General features: G+C 41.5%; 1 protein-coding gene across 2 annotated transcripts in view; it reads right to left on the bottom strand.

Annotated features, from left to right (window-relative positions):
- Positions 1-24727, bottom strand: part of DENR (density regulated re-initiation and release factor) — a 39152-nt gene that overhangs the window by 5142 nt on the left and 9283 nt on the right. Inside the window, exons 2-7 of one of the 2 annotated variants that reach the window (XM_085858904.1) lie at positions 24020-24113; positions 21750-21769; positions 9891-9975; positions 9595-9705; positions 6209-6325; positions 2101-2240 (exon numbers count right to left, since the gene is read on the bottom strand). In XM_085858904.1, coding sequence (XP_085715030.1) covers positions 2101-2240; positions 6209-6325; positions 9595-9705; positions 9891-9975; positions 21750-21769; positions 24020-24113 — 567 coding nt within the window. Of the gene's footprint in view, positions 1-2100; positions 2667-6208; positions 6326-9594; positions 9706-9890; positions 9976-21749; positions 21770-24019; positions 24114-24727 lie in introns of those variants that run through there. The other variant, XM_085858905.1, reaches the window with a different exon arrangement.

The raw sequence follows: 24727 nt of genomic DNA, 5'->3' as shown, positions 1-24727 counted from the left end.
TATGGACGGATTCGGACAAAACTTGATGGATGGATTCGGACAAAACTTGGTGGACGGGTTGGGTGTGTGACAAGGACGGATCGATTTGATTTTGGTGAAGATCCGGATACGAGCATTTTTTTAAATTTGTCAAGTCATTCTTGAATCCAAAAAACGATATATAGCATGATATTTCAAAAAGTTTTGGACAAGTCATGACAAAACAAGATGGATGAGTTGGGTAGGTGATAAGAACAAGCAGATTCCATGTTGGTTCAGGTCCGGATACAGATCCGGCCTATCAGGTCAGGTCAGGTATGGGAGCATGCGTCGGAGCAGCGTGTCACTGCGTCCAGTTTCCGCTGTTACTCCAGGGGCCTCCATCTGACCATCCCCCCCCTCCACCCCCCCTCCCACCGGGCAGATGCCTAGCCCACCTCCATCTCCTTGAGATGCCGATCAACCTGCTGCAACCACGAGGTACTGAAACCTATCGGAGGGTTACAAAACGTAAACCGTTTTCTGCACATAAGAGAGAGCAGGATTCTGTGGAAGAATTTTGATGGAGACGTTTAAGATAATGAAGGGTATATATGGAATAAGTGCAGAAGGGTTCTTCAGCAGAATAGACAGCAATAGGACCAGGGGTCATACATCTTGAGAGTGAAGAAGGGAGTTAAGGCATTATGGCAGAGGTCTTTTATTCAGAGTAGTTAGTTAATATATGGAATGGTCTCCATGGAGAGGTAGTAGTAGCAGAAATGGTAGATGGGTTTAAATTTGAATTGGATATGTACCTAGAAGCATTGTGGATGCAGGGTACATTGATATTTGCAGAAATGCACAGGCATGACGGGCCGAATGGCCTTCTCCTGCATTGACGTTCCCTGTATTTCATTGTAAAACATGATGAAACTAGAGGGGGAGCACTCTGTAGGGTGCAAAACCTCCGCCGCCAATACTGCTGGGTCACTTAAGTGAACCTGATATCCTATTCATTGTAGGTCAAAACAGATCAGACTCTACTGAACCACGATTGAATAAACTAAACTGGATCGACGCGCATGTAGAAATGCCCAAAAAATAAAATCGAAATTTTTTTGAAAAAAAAGCTGCAAACTTTTCTACAAATGCAAAATGCAAAAAAAAAAAAAAAACAAGTCCAAAATCTAATGGCATGATCCTTGGACCATACCTAATCCCCCCACCAAGTTTCGTCGAAATCCGTCCAGGAGTTTTTCCGTAATACTGTTCACAAACAAACAGACAGGGGTGAAAACAGTAACCTCCATCAATCCTCGATGGCGGAGGTTAACGACGACACTCTTCGACGTCACGACGTCACCAGATATGCCTGCGCCTACATTATTACATCATCATAATACTTGTACCAAGTTTGATTTAAATCCCTGAACCCAGATTCGTGAACACCCTGGTATCCCCAACGATTGGGGAACATGCATGTGAAGTTTCCCCTCCATCAGTCCAGCCATTCTGCAGAAGATGATTTTTTAAGGTTTTAGGGTAAATCCAATAATTGCTGCCAAACCATGTGACCTACGACATCATAGGTGGATAACTTTTTGTTCCTCATGGATAGGTGATCGTACCTGTAAAATTTCACCTTCATCTGTTCAGCCGTTTCTGAGATGACGTCATCAATTTTTTTAATGCATTCATACTGATCGGATAATGCATTCGGTGTATGCAATTATGATGTCATAACGAAGCCACCTATGTCATCAATAAAAATAAAATCACCCTTATTTCCCATGGGGAGTACTTCACATGTGCCAAGTTTCAATTTTTTCCATGGTGCAGTTTCGGAGGTCCAAATTTTTCCCTTTTTTCCAGCATGGCTGCCACACCACATGACCTACGACATCATAATTATCATTGTAACATTCAATACGAGTAGTCGCTCCTATGGTGAAAATTTTGCGTCAATCGGACAAGCGGTTGCAGAGAAATAGCATGGACGTACGTACGACGTACGTACAACCCGAAAACATAATTCCTCCAGCGACTTCGTCAGCGCAGGCATAAAAACAGCAAAAAAAGACAAACCAGAAGCTTGCAAATGGGGAAAAGGTTGTCGAGTGGGGGATGCAATCATGATACCTCAGGCCACCGCTGCTGGATTACATCCATGACTCCATCAGTCACATCACCCTGGATCGTGACCTCATCCTCGGCAGTAACGGAAGCTCCACAGGAGAATCTCTGAGCAAATAGTTTTTGTGCTTCACGTAGCTCAATGCCTGATAAACACAGTTACTACAATGCTATGCATTTGCACCAAATGAAGAGGAAGAAAAGAATGAGCAACAACAACAAGAATAAAATCCCTGGAATGAAAAATAAATTTTGAAGCAACAGGCTTACTTGGGCCACTCCATGCCAAGTGGTTTCAAAGGAAAGAAATTAAAGTCACATATACAGGTAGTGAACAAAAAATGGAAACAGCAACATAAAGTCACTTAATAGGTCATCGGTCCACCATGTGCGGCCAGTTTGGTCTGTATGCACCGTGGTGTAGGGTCCACCAGCGTCTGCAATTGTGCAGGAGGGATGCGGCACCATTCTTCCATGAGAAAGTCAATCAACTCACTTGTTTGATGGAGGTGGAAAAGGCCGTCTCAGGAGTCTTTCCAGGATATCCCATAAATGCTCGATTAGGTTCAGATCTGGTGAATGAGAAATCCATGATATATGGATAACATCAGCGTCGTACTCATCAAACCATTGGGCGACCACACGTGCTCTGTGGAATGGGTCATTGGGGGTTTCCTCTTGCAGCCGTGCTGGCCATCATTATCGGCAACCAGGCCTGTGCAGCATTTTTATACATGATTCTAAGCATGCTGGGATATTATTTGTTTCATCAACACGTGGGCTGGAACTGTGTGGAAGCCGTTGCTTGGTGTCCCTCCTTTACTCAGATGTTTCCATTATTTTGTTCACGACCCGTACATGTACAAAAAGTTATTTCACATGTAAAACTAGAGTTCAAAGAACATCTTACTCGGCAGTCTTGAGAAACAAGGACATGGGTGGGGCCTGCGAGCGTAAAATTTCATTGGTCGTGATGACGTAAAATACGGTAATATTTTGTCGAAGTACTGATAAATGCAATCGATTTCGACTGATTCTGCAACCGGTCCAGACAGCATCAGCCCACGAGTCCTAAAAACCTGTTCTGCTGCTCTTGCTCACCCTCTCTCTGCTCAAGGTCATCTGCCATCTGCTTGGAAATCAGCAAACATTACCGCCCTGCATAAAAAAGGTGCAAAAACAGATCCTTGCAACTCCAGACCAATCAGCCTTCTCGCAATAATCAGCAAGGTTTTGGAATCCATCATCGCTTCAGACATTAAATCCTTCCTCTTCTCCAATGGCTTGATTTCTGATTATCAATTTGGATTCAGACCAGGTCACTCTACCCTGGACATGCTGCTCCTGCTTTCCAAACAATGTATGGAAGTCCTCAATGCCAGACATGAGATCAGAGCCACCTCCGGAGACACATCGCGTGCTTTCCATATGGTCTGGCATCCCGCCATGTTTACCAAACTCTCTTCCTCCCAGTATCCAAGGCAATCTTCACTCATGGCTCGCAGACTTCCTCGCCTGTTGCAGTTAATGTGTGGCCCTTAATGGAATTCTCTCATCCCCTCTTCCTGTCCAGGCAGTGTTCTGGGCCCTGTTCTTTTCTGGTTTTCATCAATGATCTCTCTAACTCTGGAAAATCCTCTTTATCTCTTTGCTTATGTCATCCCTCAGAATGGCTTATGTCAGCCCCCAAAATCAAACCATCTGTCATCCCTCAGAATGGCAAGAAGCAGCCTATTCACTCTCTGCAGATCTGGATAAAATCACAAGCTGGTCCAACACACTCTCACGATGTCTCTCCGAAAGGACCGTCTGGAACCTCCCCCGCTTTCTCAACAATCCTCTTGAAGAAATCCTCACACTCAAGCTTTTGGGCATCACTATCTGTCAAGATCCTTCCTAGGAAAGAGACATTTCCAAGCTGGCCTCCCAAGCCAGTCGCTGACCGGGCGTCCTCCGTCGTGCAAAGTCCTTCCTTGGCACACCTGAGCTCCTGACCACATACAAAGCCTTCATGTGCAGCCGATTGAAGTACTGCTCTCCATTCTGCACTGGTGCTCCCACCTCACACATTTCTCGGCTTCACGCTGTGGAAACCAAAGCAGTGAGGATCATTGGTATCTCCCACGATGAGGCCGAGTCTTTGGGTCTCTCACTTTCTCACCACAGGTAAGTAGGTAGTCTTTCTGTCTTCTACCATCTCCTCTCTGGCCTCCCCCCACCCATATTTCTGCAGTGTGCTCAAGGTCCAACAACAACCCCCTTCTGGTAAAACTACCAAAATCAAGAATCACTGCTCACCTTTATTTTTTTTTTCTTCTTTTTTTCTTGCCTTTGGAACAAACTCTCATACCCTCTTCAATCCCACTCTTCCCTCGAGGTCTTCAAAACAGCTGTTCACCACCACCTATTATCTTCCCCCCATCCAAAACCATGATCTTTTCTACCCCTGCTAATCCACCCTCAACCGACGTCCTTCAAATTTGCCGCTTTCCTTCCTGAAAGTTCCTGTGGTGCCCATCTTGTTTACCCCGTGTACCCTGCCGGATCCCTTTCCCCTCCACAGATCTCCTAAAGTCTCTGCTCCCCACTGTTTTGTGCTTCCCTCTCACGCCCCTCTTGTCTCCTGCTCCACTTGTTCTATGTTCTGTGTTTGCTCTTATACGAGCCTCGACAATGTATACCAAAAAAAAAAAACAGGAAGTTTTTTGAAAGTGCCAAGAAGGTGATTTGTGTTCTCCAGTGTTCAAGAATATAATTGAATTGAAATTAAATAAAGATTTTAAAGGATGTAGAACAACAAAATTTGGAAGTTTACCACTGATGATGCGGCTTCTTTTACACCACATTAACGAACACGTTACATTAGTGATTCGGCGTGCCTGTTGTTTACGTCCTTTATAACATCCCTGCAAACGGTAAGTTTCCTGCTTGTTATGGTTTTCAATTTTGTTTGACGTCTAGACAGGTAAACAGAGTATATAAACAAGCTGAATACCATGAATGACCCCAATATTGAATGAAAGCTCATGACAAAATTATGTTCATACTTGGAGAGCCGCTCGAAGCAAAGACCTCCATTCTCCAGAGACATTTATTTCCAACGTCATCACACGATTTTCAAACCCATGCTCGCGGCCGTTAAATAAATACTCTGAATTCTTGTAAATCATGGCTTTCTCCACAAAGTGTTGGTATTCAGCAGAAAGGACCTGAGGACCACCGAAAAGTTCAAGTTGCCTGCACAACTGCACGGAGTCACGTGACCCGCTCTATGATACTTGTGGAGCACGTCACCAAACCATCGAAAATATAGACCAAGATCGGATAGACGCTACCGATAAGCAGTCCCCCAGGGGGACATGGTACGAGGTCAAGCATTGACGGAAAGCATGTTGTTATTTGACCTTTCAACACCCAACGGTTATTTGAATTTAATACATTTTCCTCCTGAAAAGTGTTGCTGCACGGATTTTAAGAAAATTATCTACGTTAAGACTGCAGCTACACCAGAAGGTCCTAAAAGTGAAAACAGAAATCAAATAGAACTTAAGCCTCCCCTTGGTGCAATGTATTCCACACAGACCGAGGATAGAAAACATTCAAATTTCACAAATCTTGATGCATTCGAGTGTGAATCAACCTTAACGACTGCGAAAAGTGAAAACAGAACTTAAATTGAACTTAAAAAAAAACAACAATTTGAAAACCCCTCCTATTGACAGTCAAACATCGGGGTCAAATGGGCTGAGCAGACCAATCACAGCAATGCCGTAAATGTGAGGAGAATGAGGAGGAGGAGGAGGAGGAGGAAAAAACAATTTGAAAACCCCTCCTATTGACAGAGTCAAACGTCGGGGTAAAAAAAAAGAAAAAAAAAGGTCACTTCTCACTGCGGTTGCACAATTGGGACAAATTCAGTGCCAAAGTACTGTTAAACTGCGGGTTCATTTTCCAATTCATGTTCTGATTCGTGTTGAAAGTATAACATTCAATTCAATTAAAGCTGTTCCTCAATCATAAACTCATGTTTGTGACAGACAGACAAAGTGAACCAATTGCTCAAGTCCGCTTTTCGCATTGCGTGTCCGAGGTAAACTATACAAGAATGACTCACCAAAGGTTGCTAACCCACAAACTCTCGTCACAAACTTCTTCTTGGCTCGTGGGATCTTTGCAATCGTCACTTTCTGGGGCACTGCCTTTTTCTTTGTTTTTATTTGGCCTTTACCACCTGGTAAACAAATAAGCAATTAAATGGTTGCGGATAAAAAGTTGCGCATCACTTTTCAATTCAGACCATGACAAATGATAAGGATGTCAGTTAACTAAATATATATATATATATATATATATATATATATATATATATATATATATATATATATATATATATATATATATACTGAAACGCAAAAGAAACTTACCACTTGTTTGAAATGTAATAAAATTGTAACAGTTCAAAATAAAACAAACCAACAATTGCTAATTGAAACATTGGCATTTTATTGATGACATGTCAAGTTTTTGACCAAGATACACCATCTCATAAGTTTGTTCTACAGTACAGAACAGCACAGGGTGCAATGTCAGTCCCCTTTCAATAGCGTGTGTGGCCACCATTGTTTTGGATACAAGCAGTGCATCGTCGGCGCATACTGCCTACCAGTCTTTGGATGGATTGCTGCTGGATTCTGTCCCACTCAGTCCTCAATGTCTGAAGCCATCTGACTTCGGACCATCTGCCTGTCCTACCTTGCAGTGGTGACTATTGTCCTCCCTGATCGAGGTCTGTCATCTGCAGAGTTGTGGAGGGTGTCTCTGTCCACCAGGACCGATATCGTCTGGTGTGAACAGCCAAGGCGACGTGCCACCTCACGGTAGCTCAATCTGCCTTGCAGTATGCCCAAGGCACACTGCCGTTGATCCCTTGACAATCGTGGCATGTTGATTGAAATGCCCATTTTGCACTGGCCTTTTAAAAGCCAATATCAAGACATCATGTGCAGCTCATTAAAATCATCTCGTACCCCTTGGCTAATCACTGACAGTCAAAATGGCTGTTCAACAGCTGTGCTATGAAGTGACCATTGAAGGTTCAAGTGACCATCCGTGACCGTTTTGCTGACAGTGAGGACACCATTGTCCACAAATAAGTTCACACATTTACTGCACGCAGTGTTATTGTTGATATTTGAAGGTTTAAAAGGTGGTAAGTTTCTTTTGCGTTTTAGTATGTTATTTTTATTTTTTATTTTTTAAAGAAGAAGGCGCTTCCAACCAAAAGTAAACAATATCCCCCTTCCGCCATGTGGCGGGGGATAAAAACAAGATCGCTCCCGCTAATTTGAGCAAAAAGGCGAGAGCAGACCCGGCCGGCCTCAGGGCAAAATTTCGCCAGCTTCGGAGCCGGCTTCATCAGGCACAATGTTAATCGTGGATATATATATATATATATATATATATATATATATATATATATATATATATATATATATATATATATATACATATATACATATATACATATATATACATATATAGATATATATACATATATATACATACATATATATATATATATATATATATATATATATATATATATATATATATATATATACATATATACATATATATATATATATATATATATATGAAGACCACAAGGGGAAAACCAGAGATTTCAGGATAAGTCAATTTTGAAGAAACTGAAAAACAAAGTTTCAAGACTGGTGGACTGATTAATAACTGTCATATAGATTTCTTTTCCAGTAAAAGGAAGAGTGATCATTGACCGATCAAATTAAGCATGTAGCATTTGCCAAGCCTCTGTGTTATTTAATTTAAGAGCAAAGAACGAATCAATTTTGCAAACTGACATCACTGGTTATTCCCTTGTTTAATAATTGCCATGCAATTTTAACTCAGGATGTGCAGCAAATTCATGCTTGTTGGTTATTAGCATACATTACATGACTTTGGTGATCACAGATTATTTTTTTCAACATTAAAAAGTCATTGTTTTTAAATTTGATTGGTGTTCAACACCATACTCAAGGGTATTTTGCTTATATGACGACGGATTCTCCATTTCTTTCTCCGTACTGCTTAATATGATGGAAAAACGGGAGGAAACCAAGGATAAACCACACCCGCGATAGCCAAAGTCACCTCATGTGACTCCCTCATATACCTAAGCAGGTTGATTGGGTGGTGGGTACATCGAATGAGGATGGGTACTCAGACGCATAAACCATTAAGCCACGCGTGGGTCCCATAAAAGTCACAATAAAAGGTTTGACCAGGCTTGAACCACGATTTGCACCAACTACGGAGCCCATGATATAACCAAATAGGCCATTGTAGTGCTCAGAGTTTATGCTGTGAAAGTTTTACAACCTTTCATTTTTTAGTTTCTCAACTCTGAATATTATGGTGGAACAGTTAACATGAATGAAAGGGAGATAACCAGGAGTAAAGTACTGACAACTCTGGGTTTCTACTTGTTCAGCTTTGACAACACTTGTTTTTTCATTGCACGGCTAAACTTTATACCATATAAATTATGTGACAGCCCTGGATATTTGTTAAAGTAATATTGTGAGAGGAAACCTTATGTTGCCAACTATTGGCAGGTGCAATAACCCTGAAATTCATAAAAAGTGACATCTCTGGTTTTCTCCATGTGGTCTTCATATATATATATATATATATATATATATATATATATATATATATATATATATATATATATATATATATATATATATATATATATATATATATATATATATATATATACACATATACATAATGAATTGACATTGAATGTTTCCTGTGTCATCAAGATTGAATGTTTAATCCATCAATGAATTTGATGAAATAGAAAGTTTTACAGATGTATGAAACAAAAACACCTTTTGTTTTGTTCTGCACCAAAACTTATTTTTTGTTTTCAAAATGTCGACCAATGTACGAAAGAGAAATATGACACGGGGAAAAAAGGCAACGTACAAAGGTGACAAAAATAAGAAAAATAAAATAGTAATAAAAAAAATCCGACAATGAGTTGGACAAGTTGGTCACGTGGCAAGGAAGAATTGATTACATTTTGGTGAAAATCCGGATCCGATAATTTTTTCAGTGATTCTTCACCATTGAGAGATGGGGTCAAAAACATTACAGCACATTACATTTTTCAAAAGGTTGTGGAAGAGTTATGACAAAACTAAGTGGATGAGTTGGATTGGCGACAGGAACAAGCCGATTCGATTTTGGTTCAGGTCCGGATTCAGATCTGACCCATCAGTGGGATACAAAACATAAACCTTTGAGCCTGGCAAAGGTATGTGCTCCACTGGGTGCCGTTCCAGTTTTGTATGCACTTATCATCCATTCTCTCATTTATCCATCTAGGTATGCAGTTAATTATTTAATCAAGCAAAGTTCTTTATAGTGCACGCATGCAAATATATTTTTCAAGCAAGCAAGCACAGACACCTCTCTTTTGCCTCTTCTTTTCTTCCTCTTCCACTCCTTCAAAAGCCTCGGCAGCCCCTTCTCCATCCACACATCCCACGCAGCCCACTTCCTTCGATGGGAGTGTGCTTCCTATACCATGAACACACCAAACACACTGGAGTCATTTAAGCAACTGCAGCACATACAGAAATCGATCACAACAAACTTCTCATGAACAATTTATCGGGCTCCCGAGAAACATCGAGAGATAAGTTCAAGGGAGGCCCTCCCAAAGGAGAGCAGGCAGGGTGCTTATGTAAATTAGTGTGGCTCACCCAAACCCAGTTTGGCAAACTCGCTGGGAAAATTCCTCTCCCACCACTGCCGACATTTTGCCGCCTGTGGCATGAACTCACAGTACTGTGGAGAAAGCAAGTTTGAAAATCAGTTGTTAACCATTAACCGATGCCGATGAAGTCGTCACTCCAAACAGTGACTCCATCATTAACATCTCTCCCAGATGACATGGATCAACTTTTAATCACTCATCCCAATGGTCTCTTCCCTATATGTGGAGATTAAAATTGTCACCATGCTAATTGGCTGGGTGTTGGTACCTCTCTCACCAGCCATGGCACTTCATTCAGCAAAGGACTTGTGACTCGATGGGACTGACTCAATCTATGAACTTTCCCACCTGGATTTCTCCCAATGGCAAATGTTTCCTTCTGAACTTGGTGATGACCAACTTCCCTGGAAATGTCACTTACTCTTCCTCTGCTCCATTTGGTTGATCTGATGTGCTTCTGAAGGTCCACATCTCCCTGGCTAGTCTTAGAGAACAGCTTCAATGCTGGTGAGTCTGGCAGTTCACTCAGGCAAACTGGCAGGGTGTGCAAGCGGCCATCACTCTTCAGAACTGATCTCCCATATATACTGCCCCTAATATTAACTCAGCATGGAAGTTCTTCCACAGAAACCTGCTCTCTTGTATGCAAAGATCCATCCCATCCCATCTTCAGTTACCTACCCTATTTCTTGTCCATAGTAGTGCACTGAATCCTGTAGTGAGGCAGTTTCTCTGAAAACTCACCTTCTCTTCCTGGAAAGCAAACCCAACTGAAGGCTGAAGGCAACCTCAGCTCATTCCACAAACCTTGCAACAAGTGTGTGTCCACTCTCAAGAGAGCCAGAAAACGACATCTGTCCAACGAAACGATTGAACTTTCAAACTTTTGTACCTCCTCTTAAACCTGGTGGCACCTTGTTAGGTCTGTCTCTGGCATATGCTCCCATTCCATCCCTTCCTTCTCTTCAAATGGCACTACAGCAGACCTCGCTCATGAGAAGCCCAAATTCCTCAATTCTGTGTTTCCTTCCAAATCCTGTATTCCCAACCCCTCACTCTCGGTACCTAACCTTCCATATCGTACCAACTGCTCCTGGACTCTGTCTTTTGCACTTGAAAATATGGAGAAGGTTCTTTCAATCCGGGACCCTGACTTTGCTACTGGTCCAGACGGCATCAGCTCATGTGTCCCAAAAACCTTCTCTGCTGCTCTTGCACACCCTCTCTCTGCCCTTTGCCCTTTGTCATCTTCCATCTGCTTGGAAATCTGCTGTCATCACAGCATTATATAAAAAGGTGCAAACAATGATCCCTTTAACTACAGACCTAGCAGGTTACTTCAAAGCATCATCAAGGTCATGGAATCCATCATCACAGTTAATGTTAAATATTTCCTTTTCTCCAACAGCCTCATCTCAGATCACCTATCAAGATTCGAACCAGATCCCTCTACCTTGGAAATGCTGTTTCTATTCACCAAAAATGGATGGAGGCCTTCAATGTCGGACATGAGATTGTGGCAGTCTCTCTAGATATATCTTGTACTTTTGATAATTATCTGTCATCTTTCCTTACTCTCCAAACTCTCTGTCTTTGTCATCCAAGGTCAACTCCACACATGGCTTACTGACTTGCTCCACTCTCATAGCCAACGTGTGGCTCTCAACTGAATCCTTTCATCTCTCCCTATCAAGGCTGGAGTGCCCCAAGGCAGTGTTCTCGGCATAGTCCTCTTCCTGATCTTCATCAATGATCTCTCTGACTCTCTATAAAAATCCTCTTTATCTGTTTGCTGATGATTCCACCCTCTGCCATGACATCCCTCATCCTTCAGACAAGCAGGCAGCAGCCCCTTCCCTCTCTACAGATGTTGACAAAAATCACAAGCTGGTCAAACACTTGGAATATGTCTTTCAATCCTGAGAAATCTCAAACTCACTCACTCACTCACTCACTCACTACGAAAGGACCAGCTGGCAAACCCCATAATCTACTTTCTTAACAACCCTCACGAAGACGTTCAGTCATCAAAACTCCTGGGTCTCACTCTCAGCCATGATCTTTCTTGGGCAAACCACATTTCAAAGGCACCCTTCAAAGCCAGTCGCCAAAAGAGCCTCCTCTGTTGTACAAAGTCCTTCCTTGGCACACCTGAAGTTCTATCCACCTCGAAGGCTTTCATCTGTAGCTTTGGTGGAATACTGGTCTCCCCTCTGGGCTGACACTCTGCCTCCCACGTTGCTCAGCTTGTCGCCATGGAAACTTAGGCCTTCTAGATCATTTGAATCTCCTGCGATAAAGCAGAGTCCACAGGCCTATCACTGTGCCACTGCCAACAAGTCTGTGGTCTATCTTCTTCTGCCTCTTTTCTGGTGTTGCACCCTCTGCCCCCTTTGTGCTTTGCCCCTCTCTTGCTCGCCCAGGTATCTGCAGGGCACATGTGGTACACCAGCAACCCTCTTTCAGTGAAACTCCCAAAATCCAGAATCACCCTGCCACCCCTCCCCTTCCCCCACCGGCGTGAAACCAACTTCCACATTCGCTTAAATATCCTTCTCCCCCTCCCCCCTCACCCCCCCCCCACCCAAACACGTCTTCAGGACAGCTGTTCATCCTCATCTCAGTTCATCCCCCATTCAAAACGATTATCTTTTCTACCCGAGTTAAACTACGCCTCCCCCAATTTTGCTTCTGTTTCCATCTTGTCCAACCCATGCATTCTCCCCTACCTCTCATCACTATCCACATCCTTTGTTTGTCCATCTCTGTTTATTTTCTCCCTCAGCCTTTCGGTTGGCATTCCCCCTTCTCTTTCAGCTCTTCTGTTTGTTATCTTCCGTCCTGATCTGTTCTGTGTTCTAGCTAATCGACGAAGCTCAACTGTATACAACCCCCCCCCCCCCAAAAAAAAAGAACAACCCACTACTTGCATTAAAATCATCGATTGGTTGTAAAATTGGGATGTAACGGGTTGGAGGGGAAAAAATAAAATAAAATAAAAAAAAAAAACACCATAACTGCATACGATATCAATATAGAATATTGCCCCATAACCTATAAAACACAAAGCTACATAATATTCATCCATGTTTGGCACTTTTACAAACCAGTCTCGCATCAGGTAAGGTTGACAAACACAAAGCTGCCCTTATTGTTACCCTCCATTTGTCTGTTTGCCTTATTAGTCAGACGGCTTGGTGATATGACCGTCAGAGTGGATAAAAACACCAAATTTGGCATAAAAGCTTGCTTTTGGTCTCGTAATTAATTTTAGCGTCGGAGCCCTCTTGAAATTTTTGCAGTGTTCAGGCAAAGCACCAAATTGAAGATGGTTGACACTCATGATAATATCCCATCAATACATTCATAATTATAATAATTTGCAGTTGGGAGAAGAAAACATTTTCATGCATGATGATTTTCCTAAAGAAGTTCCTGCATCATCAACAAGTGAGCTGAATATGCATGTGGAGCCTCAAATTGAGAAAACACATTCGCAATTAAATTACGTGTTTAAATCACCTCCCCACTCCAAGCCTTCAAACCCGCTCCCCAGTCTCCTCCCGCACCATTAACCCCCACATCTCCTCAACCCCCCCCACCATTCCCCACAAACCGCTCCTTTCCACACCCCTCCCCCCCCCCCAAGTCTCAACCTCCCCTTCCAAACTCTGTCCCATCTTTGCTCTCCACTCCCCCTTCCTGTTCCCTGCTACCACTCATCCCATTGATTTGCAATTGGTCACTGGCCTTGACACCAATACAAATTTATATTATGGACCCTAAGCATCAAAAAGCTACATTCATCGAACAAACAGATCAAATGGAGCACCTCGCCACCATTGGAGCATTTAAATTGCATCAGATGGAGAAATAAATAGGAATTGTTGCTCCCAGCCTGCCGGCAGAAGAAGCCATTTGTATTTTTGCCGCCTCCATCCCTTCCCCATTTAAAATCCCGTGCAGGCACGGGCAACTTGCTCGTATGAGGAATAACTAAAAATTATTGTATGGGTGATAATTATATGTTCAAAATCAAGTTGTGCATCCTCAAAAATCAACATATATATTTATACAAACTCGCGCACACACATGGACAAACTGATGAGACAAACACTTAACACAGTCACTGAGCGTTGGAGAAGTGACGTCACTTCCTGGGATACTCTGGGTATCAGTGAGGTCACAACAATGGTGCCACCTTTATCAACACACTCAGCGGGACATTTCCTCGGGAAGAATTTCCTCCTTCCCATAGATGGCAACCTATGGGGACAGCCCGTGCTCTTCACCTTTTAAATGCTGAACGCCAAGCGAGGAAACAGCACTTTGGTATGACTCAACCAGGGTTTGAAACACTGACATCCCGGACTCCGAGCAGATGCTCTGAGCACTACACCACCGAGCTTGATGCCCATTTTGCCTTTCGATGACTCGTATAAGCAACGATTGGCAAGATATTATGATGGGTGTCAGCCATCTTTGATTTTTATGTCTTACTTCGATACTCTGAAAAATTAAAAGGGCTCCAAGTCGAAAATTAATTAGGAGGCCCAAAAGGAGCAGCATACTAAATTTGGTTGTTTCATCCGCTCAGTTACAGTAATCTTAAAAAAGACACTAGGCCACCCCTCTGCCACTATACATCTTGTATATCTTGAGAACGGAACATTGTCGGGCCACCAAATTTGGCAGAAATAATGGGTTTTGGGGTATGACGGTTTTGGAGGATGGGCCTGGGATTTGGAATAGAGGGCAGGGTAAGGGTAATCTGTTTAAAGGCTTTAATTGATAGTGACCAAACTTTTCAAGGATAGTGTAGGCGCCATGGGGAGTAGAATAGGGGAGAAGTGGAGTTTTGGGGAAAAGGGAAGGGGTTAGTTGCGTTTGTTGTCTTGACAACAGCAGCGGCATAACGAGTTGTCTCCCCTTGAGCTTGGCACTCGTTTCCAATTGATAACTCTCCAAACTAAAACTGCACTCAGCTTCACAGTTCAATTTTGATTTGGTTGGGAGGGTGGGGGATTATGATTGAGTTATAATCTGCAAAATGATTTTTAAAGGGCACATGACCTTTGACCTGTTGAACCCAAAATGTAATCAGTTCATCCTTGTATTGCTAATCAAGGATACACATTGCAAAAAAGGAATATATTTAAAGGTCCCCTGACATGCAAAAGTACTGAAATTTCATTTATATATGTCCTAGAGGAGTTTTTCATTGTGATTTCAGATCTGACAATGTTTTTTCACAATACTCATTCTGTAAAATGTAAAATTAAAAAAAACAAACCTCTTCGGGAACGCCCCTAAAAATTCTCCTGAAAGGGGCGTAACCCACATGACGTCAACTACAGTATGACAAAGGCTGCACGTTAATTACTCGGGTTGGTGGTCTACGTGATTCTATTGGCTTGCTGTGTGTTTTCACATTTGATTGGTCGACTCAATTGCATCGTTCATTTCTGCTTTAAAAAAACAATCGAACATTTGGTTTTGAATAATGGATGACATGGACTTTCACTTGTTTGGTAACGACAGTGAGTGTGAAAGAAATGAAGGATTTTGGTCTGAATCACATGGAGAATTGTCGGATAACATAGTTGTGGGAGGTGAAGTTCAGGCAGCTGGAAATGAAGTACGGCCTTACCAGTTCGAGCCTGAAGCAGGACAAGCAGAGGAAAATGGAGATGAAATTCCCGGAGTTCATGATGATCGGGAGGACATCGAAGGAAGACTCGGAAATAACAACTGGTTAGACTAAATCCTATTCGTAATTCAATAATGTAAATTCGACTTGCATACTGCTCGATATCAGAAATATTTTAGTGAGGTGACGTGACCAGCGCAGCGGACATGTTTCTCCGCGGCGAATTAATCACAAACAAGGCGGGCGCATGTCATCGGCCGTATCTCTCCACGCATAAAACGAAGCAATCTCGCTGTCCAGATACGATGAAAACTTGTGTGCAGAACACACCTTGTGACACAATTGTCTCGAGTAGTCCGATAAATCTGACGTTCTGTTGCATTTTCATTTATTTTATTCCTACTGCGTAATGTAGAACCAGTAGAAAACAATGAAAAAAAAGAGAATAATAAATAAAAGCACGTCAGATTTATCGGCCCAGTCGGACGGACGACGGATTTATCGGCCAAGTCGGACGGACGACGGATTTATCTGACTCGTCTCGAGTCTAGACTCTAGAGATCTCGAGTCAATCCACTCTGTGCAAGTTTCTGTATGTGACGTCAACGCTGCGATTCGCTGGTCAACTTTTTTTTAGGGGTGGGGCATAGCAAGTTGTGAAAAGCACAATAAATGATCGAAATATTGCTCTAATTATCCCATTTTCGATTAAAAAAAAACATGGGTGATTTCTTCACTAGGAAGGTCAAGTTAATATATAAATAAACCAATGTCACCCGCAGAGTGACCCGTATCTTGCCAAAAGGTGACCACGTGTGACTTCTTTAAGGTCACACTGAGGTGAACAGAGCTGCTATCCACCAGGAGCGATTCCTTGAGGAATATCTGCCTACGAGAGATTCCGATGAGAATCGTTCTACAGAGTAACCATGAAAAATATTAGATGATTTTGCCTCATAACGTCACCAAATGACATCATAATGTCTCAAGCTTGACATATCTAGAAAGCACTCATCGAGGTGTTCAATTTGAGGTACTACACGATATGGTTCCTAAAACTTGAAAAGTTGACCTTGGGGTCAAATGTTTGACCTGAGGCGCTAACCATGAAGGTCAAGGCCAATCGCCACCAAAAATTAATCAGCTGAGCACCAGACCATGAACTATATTCCCATGAAGTTTGAAGACGATCCGATCAAAATTACTCAAAAAATAAGGGTTTCGTCGACTCCCCTGATTTGCGACAAAGTGACCTTGACCTTTGACCTTGACCTTCAAAATTTTATGCCCTGAAAGGGACCTCTATAGGCCTCTGATATGCGAAGTTACAAAAATTTCCAATGACAACTGTGCTCTGCAGAGTGATTTATACGTGATTACAGACCAAAAAAAAACAAAAACATATGAAGGTCAAGGCCAATCACCACCAAAAATTAATCAGCTGAGCACCAGACCATGACCTATATTCCCATGAAATTTTAAGACGATCTGATCAAAATTACTCAAAAAATAAGGGTTTCGTCGACTCCCTGATTTGCGACAAAGTGACCTTGACCCTCAAAATTTTGTGCACTGAAAGGGACCTCTATAGTCCTCTGATATGCGAAGTTACAAAAATTTCCAATGATAACTGTGCTCTGCAGAATTTTTTATACGTGATTACAGACAAACAAACAAAAAAAAAAACATACAAGGTGACTAACATATCTTGCAAAAACTTCGTTTTGGCAAGATAATAACCAGAAAGTTTTTCATGTCAGGGGACCTTTAAGGATGGACGAGACATAGTTTAATGTGGAAAGCAGATATCATTTTTTTTTGTTAGATTGGTCCATCTTGCATAATCACATGGCCTACTCTCCCATATCTCTTGCGAAATCTCTGAAAATTGTATTTTCGAAGGGTACCCTAAATTGACAATTTCCACAGCTTGCGTCAGGGAACGTATTTACCATTGCACATATTACTCCATGGAAATCTCTGTATATAATATATTTAGAACAATGGACTTCCAATAAATAGCATTTTGGTACAATTACACATTCTTCAATGAAAAGATCATAGGACAGAGCAACACAATAGCATGAATATTGATTATTTTATCCCCATCTATATATTACTAAAACTCTCATCTTGTGTGTGTGTGTAGGTATGTATATATATATATATATATATATATATATATATATATATATATATATATATATATATATATATACATATATATATATATATATATATATATATATATATATGTTCCCAAAATACAGACAAAATGGGACATGATAGCGAAAAATTTTTTAGGGCCACCTTACTCACCATTCGCCGGCGGTGTGCAGTATCAAGTTTCGTTAAAATTGGGCAATGAAAAAAAATTATTAAAAAAATCAATTCCCGATTCAGTGAAGTACTCTTCAGGAGAATTTGATCAATGCAAATAACCTCAGCGGTATAGTTTGCTGGAGCTAGCTTTTTTTTTTTCTCGAAATGATTTATTTTAAAATCTCAAACATTTAGTATAGACAAAGAACGATTCATTTTTAAACATAAAATAAACCGCCATTTTGATCTAATACTTCCATGTTCATTAATAAATAAAATTGTGTTTAGAAGATTACGTACAATAATTTCTTCGACTTTCTTTTCTTCACATTGTCGCGCAATATCAAGTTTCGTTCATATCAGGCAATGAAAAAAATTATAAAAAAAATCAATTCCCGATTCAGTCAAGTACTCTTCGGGAGAATTTGATCAATGCAAACAACCTCAGCGGTATAGTTCGCTGGAGCTATCTTTTTATTTTTATTTTTGAAATGATTTTTTTTATCAACCGCTGTCACAACGGGAACCCAACGGGTTCATGCGTCGTCTAGTATATATTAAGCCTATTGGTAAATGACTTTTTTATACATGACAAATGCATATCTATATGTTTCAGATGACCCAGATTCCAGGGCATGGCAGACATTAATATTTTTTAATACAAGCAAACGCCACCCGTCGCTTCGCTGATGGACATACTAAAGGAGGGGGGGGGTAATGAGGATGGGGAGAGAGAGAGAGAGAGAGAGAGAGAGAGAGAGAGAGAGAGAGAGAGAGAGAGAGAGAGAGAGAGAGAGAGAGAGAGAGAGAGAGAGAGAGAGAGAGAGAGAGAGAGAGAGGTGGGGGAGAGTGAGGAGGTGGAGGGCAAAGGAGAGAGGAGGGAAGGGGAGCAAGGAGGTAGGGGGAGTGAGGAGGGGTGGGAGAAAGGAAGACAGTGTGAGGTGAGAGGCAGGGAAGGCAGACGCGCGGTGGAGCATTTATTGAAAAGAATTTTCTGTAGGCGTCCTCAGCTGCATCAGCTCTTGTGTGTCTTCACATCACGAGTGGGTGTGACACAGTGAGTTCCTCCTTCCAACTCGGAAAGAAAAAGGCATACAAGGTAGTTATGTCTGCTGCACAAGATATATTTCTGCATTGACCACGATGCCTGGTGTTGGCTTAATGGTGAGGGTGGTGGGCTTGGGATCCGAGGATCCTGAGTTCAAATCCCACTTGGCTGATGAATTAATACCAGGTGGGGCTGACTCTGCCTGTCATCCTTCCGAGGTCGGTAAAATGAGTGTCAGCTTGCTGGCATCCTGTGTTGGAATGGCGACCCGTCCAGGATTGTGTCCAACTGCCAAGGAGACTGCTTTGGCAGCACCAACGCTCTGCACAGAGTATGGTCCCAATGGATGGATGGATGGATTGACCACATATGGAGGGAGACACACATGTATCCTTGTCTGATGAAGTTAAAAAAAGAAAAATCAGCTCGTCTCTTCTACCTGAAGCAATATTGCAACTTTGACGACAATCTGGATGAAGCCCGAGCCCATGCATTCAGTACTACAAAGGGGGACCTCAGGTGCCTTCCTCCAACGGAAGATGCATTTCACGAGCATATGGTAAGTGCACTCTTCCAAATTCTCATTTGCAAAGCTGATCAGCAGCATCAACGCAACATACCTGCCCCTACATCATTTTGGAGAAATATTTGTGGTGAAACACTGGTCCCAATCATGATAGACAAGCCATCTAGACCTCCAGCAGCAACTGTGAATACTGCACATGTGTCAAGAGCAAATGCACAAAGAGATGCTCATGTGCTGCTGCCATCGTAAACTGTACAGTTCCCTGCAAGTGTTCAGCTAAACCAGACAAATGTGCTCATGTCCTTGATTCTGAAAGTGACGATGAGTAGAGAGTAAGTTTTAAAATATATAGCTGCTTATTTGGGTCCAACATGTTGGATTAAATTGTATTTTAGAGATAATGTTTTCATGCAAAAGACCAACCATACTTATTCGGCTGTTTTGGCTCGTCATGTTGTCAACACTACAACTACATTTGTGCATTATATATGGACATAAATTTGGTATCAAACTGTAGCTAATAAACATCTGTTTCACATCAAAATAGATAATAATTATAATACAGCCCCCAAAATATTTTTTTCACAGCTTATATGGAATGCTATAATTTGTATGACTAATTTTTGGAGTCTCGGTATAACAATCAGGTCATTGTCATTATTGAGCTCTTATTTCAAAAGTACTCAAGATGTGGTGAAAAAAAATCACATGTCAACAGATGCAGTGGATGTTTAGCTTTCAATTGGTAGTCCATTTTTCTAAATATATTATATACAGAGATTTCCATGGAGTAATATGTGCAATAGTAAATACGTTCCCTAACGCAAGTCAATAACCTGGTGTTGGCTTTGTGGTTATGGTCGTGACTTGGGATCCTAAGGTCCTGAGTTCAAGCCCTGTTTTCCGCTGAATTAACACCAGGGGGTTTACTCGGCCTGTCATCCCTCCGAGGTCGGCAAAATGAGTACCAGTGCAGCAGCCAAAAGGCTGCACACGAAGGGAAGGGGGTATAGACTGATTTATTTTAAAAATCTGGTATTGGTGTGGCGCAGGCACGATGGGCCGAATGGCCTCCTCCTGTGCATAATTTCCTTGTGAAGTCATGGACATTGTCAATTGATATTATCCTTCTATAAAAAAAAAAATTGGGGAGGTTTAACAAGAGATATGGCAGAGCAGACCATGTGGTTATTAATCTAGATACACCAATATAACAAAATAAATAAATAAGGTCTGCTTTCCACACTAAACAATGTTCAATCCATTCCCCAAACCTGGCTCTGGATCTCAAACTATACACATCATACTTGTGCCAAGCTTGATTGAAATCCCTTCAGTGGTTCACAAATTAACATGGTAACAAAAACCCAACTAGAATGGGCACTCGGTAGAGCGCATACCTTCGCCTCCGCTACTTTTGTGTTCTTGGCATGAGAGTGGGGGGAACAGAAAAGTGAACATTTTGGTGTTGGTTTCATGCAAATCGGTTTTGATTTGACCGTGTTATGACAAAAACCACATATTTTGAAAGGTCGTGACCCCATTGACCTTTGACCCCCAACCGCTAACAAGGGTAATGACGTAATTGTGTCATGTCACCCATCACAAGATTGGGCAATGAATTCTGAACATTTTGGCATCGGTTGCATGCCAATTAGATAAAAATTGACCGCGCTATGGTAAAAATACGAATTTGACCTTTCCGTGACCTTGACCTTTGACCCGATCGCTCCCAAAATCTAATCAAATGTTCCTTGGATAATAACCCATCATCCCACCAAATTTCAAGCGATTTGGTTTAATACTTTCTGAGTTATGCGAATAACAAACAAATACACACACACACACACACACACACACACACACACACACACACACACACACACACACACACACACACACACACACACACACACACACACACACACACACACACACACACACACACACACACACACACACACACACACACACACACACACACCGACCAATACATAACCTTTCGCAGAATGCGAAGGTAATGAAAGACAGATGTACCACAGACACCTGGATAACTGGACCGACGATAACATTTCCCTCTGGCCTTCGGCTGCAGAGGCGTAAAAACAAAGTCAAACGTGAAGCTTAACAGGCAGTTTCAACTTCATAATTTCGACATCATTATAGCATTGCACGTACGGAACCATGGTTACTCAAGGAAATATTAAATTTTCCATTGATCAAACAGAAGAAATCAAAACAGGCTACTACCAACACCCGACAAGAAGAAATGTTCGAGAATGCAGATGCTTGCACTTACCTCCATGGGTAGGGAGCACTCTGAAACAGAGGAGGACATTATATCAAATAGATACTCAAATCAACATTACACAAGTAGCAAGGACTCATTAATGCAGCCTTCATTCTCAGCTCAATCAATCAATCAATCATGCATTGTCGCAAACACTCAGCAAAACAAATAAAAAAAAGAATGCTGCTTTTATTAAAATAAATTTAAAAAAGGACCAAGCTCCTCTCCCAATTAAGGAAACTTGAAGCAAAGCATTCAAGGGTTTAAAGTGCCAAAGGCACAATTTTGTAATCGATGAAAAAAAAAAAAATAATGTCCATCAAGTTCACACAACATCTAACACCACATTAAACAGCCAGATGAGTGCAAAGTCATGGGAGAAGGTTATACCAAGTGGGAACAGTATAGCTTTGCAGTGCAGCGGCTCAACTCCTACACCATGCATTGCACCCAAAGCAAGGTACCACATTAAATATTTTGCTGCTAGCCAGCTGGGCTACAGCAGGTGATGGGATCTGTGACCCTATTAAAACTTCTTCTCACCAGGTTATTTTGAAAATATCAAAACACAGAAACCAAGATGCAAGTCCTTAGAGGACACAGCCTCAAACCGCATCTTAAAAACGGGGTGTAGATTTTACATTTAACTAAATAAATTAAAACACGTTGGTAGTGGAGATGGTAATGTATTTATAAATAAATAATTATAGGTGGTATGTCAGTGGAGGAGATGGTAAAATGACTACGAATAATTAAATAATTCACAGTTGTGTGTTGCTCGTGGAGATGGTAACATGTATAACTACAATGGAACTCGGTAGAGCGCATACCTCCACCAGGCTGAACAGTTTACATTTTGTATCTCACTGATGGGCCAGATTGAGATTTGGACCTGAACCAAAATCTAATCGACTTGTTCTTCTCACCTACCCAACTCATCCACCAAGTGTTGTCATAACTCGTCCGCAACTTCTTTCAATACCGTGCCATGTATCGATTTTGGCCCTATCTCTCAATGATGAAGAATTGCTTACAAAATAAAATAAACTCTTGTATCTGGATCTGGGATCTTCACCAAAATGTAATCATTTTGTCCTCGTCAAACACCCAACTTCTCCACCAAATTTCGTCCAAATCCATCCCCAACTTTTTGAGATATCCTGTTCACAGACAAACTAGACAAACAGAGGTGAAAATATAACCTCTGCCCACCTTCGGTGGCAAAGGTAAAAAGAGATAAACAAGTCAAACTTGAATGTTGGGAGTGGAGATGGTAAAGTGTATGTGAATAAAAAAATAATCTGAAGCTGTGTGTATTTGCAGTGGAGATGGGAAAGTGTGTATTTATTAAAAATAATAATAATAATAATAAATTAAATGACGTCCGAGGTCGAGATTTTTTTTTATAGTATTCAAGTTACAATTCCTTTTGAATTGAGCAAACTTAAAAACGAATGATTCACAAAAATGCGAGGTGACAAAAATCACCAAGCTTGTTGGAGCCATGTGTACGGTTAACTCCAGGAAATGATTGAGAGAATCGAGGGGCCGGTGTTCATCAACAAGCACGACAAATTCAATTTATTTTCTGTGATGTTCCACGTCTAAAACAGTAACATTTGGTTGAACGATCGGTCCTTCCGTTACTTCTGCCACTCGTATGCAAGGTTGAAATTGTTTGCACCTTTCTTTTTCTTGGCTGACGTGCAATTCTGTATTTGAAAGGATTGACAGCATATACAGTCACACTGCATAATTGTATTCATAGGAACTGATAAGAGCAAAACACTTGATGTGGACAATCAAAATGGCTATTTTCAGTGTAGGGAACTGACTTAGCTCAGCCATGCAGCATGTTGTTCACTCGAAGCAGATTTGCAAAGATAGTCTCTCTTTAACTATTTCCAAAATCAATTTGTCATTTACCTTGGCTTCTCAAAAAGAAAATTTAATATACATTTTTTGGGTGTTTCAGATGATATACAGCATATACAGCTGTATATCAATTTAATATACAGCAAGTAAATTTGGTGAGAACCTTTTTTTTTTTGAGCAGTTATATTCAATCCACGTTTTGTTCGGATCCACTTCTGAACACTATGAATGAAATTGACTGAACTCGACGACCACGTTGACTCGAGGATATTGCAGCACCGACTGTGCGAGGTGGCCCAAACTGTACAGGCATTCAAGGTCAGCCATCAAACTGCATAATGGCTCAAGCAGGCCACTGTAACTCTAATCGCTCAAAGTAATCCAACGATGTAAACACCTCTCACCTCCACAGTATGTAACTTTGAGGGGAAATGAAGGGTCAGCACGGAAAAGTGCCACGGGCGCATCAACAGCAAGCTCCTCTGCACTTTCAGACATCTACCCACAGCACACGACAAGTACAACAGTTTCAGTTATTTTCATTGTCTATCATACAGAATCCAACATGCCATTACCAGAACTGTCAACCCCATTTCAGTCAAAACTTTTATATTTTGTGCAAGATATATTTCATCGATACAACACAAGAAAAACTTGAGATCATAGAACACCTTACCCCATGTAGTCTTGAGAAAAAGGACACGGGAAATGTCTTTTAAACTCTTGCTTTGCGTTCGAGCACGATCTATGTTAATTTTGGTCGTGAACTTTGCAGAACAGGCAGGATGGTAACCATATGAAGCCGAAGGGTCAGACAAAACAGTGCAGAGCCGACGATGCTCCGCTGAGATGCATTTTTTGTCGCCATTGAGCTTTATCCATTCGCACATTTACTCTCGGAGAAAATAACGATTTTGCAACCATCTCTGAGAAAAAGATGGACCAACAAACAAACAGTGCTAGGCACAGTCATATCAGTGTGATTGCAATATCATGCAGTTACTCTGCCTTCAGGGCATGAGACACATGGATTCTGATTCTCGTGGTTAATTTGCCCCCAAGGCATGAATATTTTGTCCAAGAACTGCGAAACGGAAGGGTTTTCAAAGTGC

This window comes from Eptatretus burgeri, chromosome 16, assembly GCF_056783735.1.
Source record: "Eptatretus burgeri isolate ZD-2024b chromosome 16, Ebu_testis_v1, whole genome shotgun sequence".
NCBI lineage: Eukaryota > Metazoa > Chordata > Myxini > Myxiniformes > Myxinidae > Eptatretus > Eptatretus burgeri.
The sequence above is the reverse complement of the archived record's forward strand: the minus strand, read 5'-3'. Positions and strand labels throughout refer to the sequence as shown.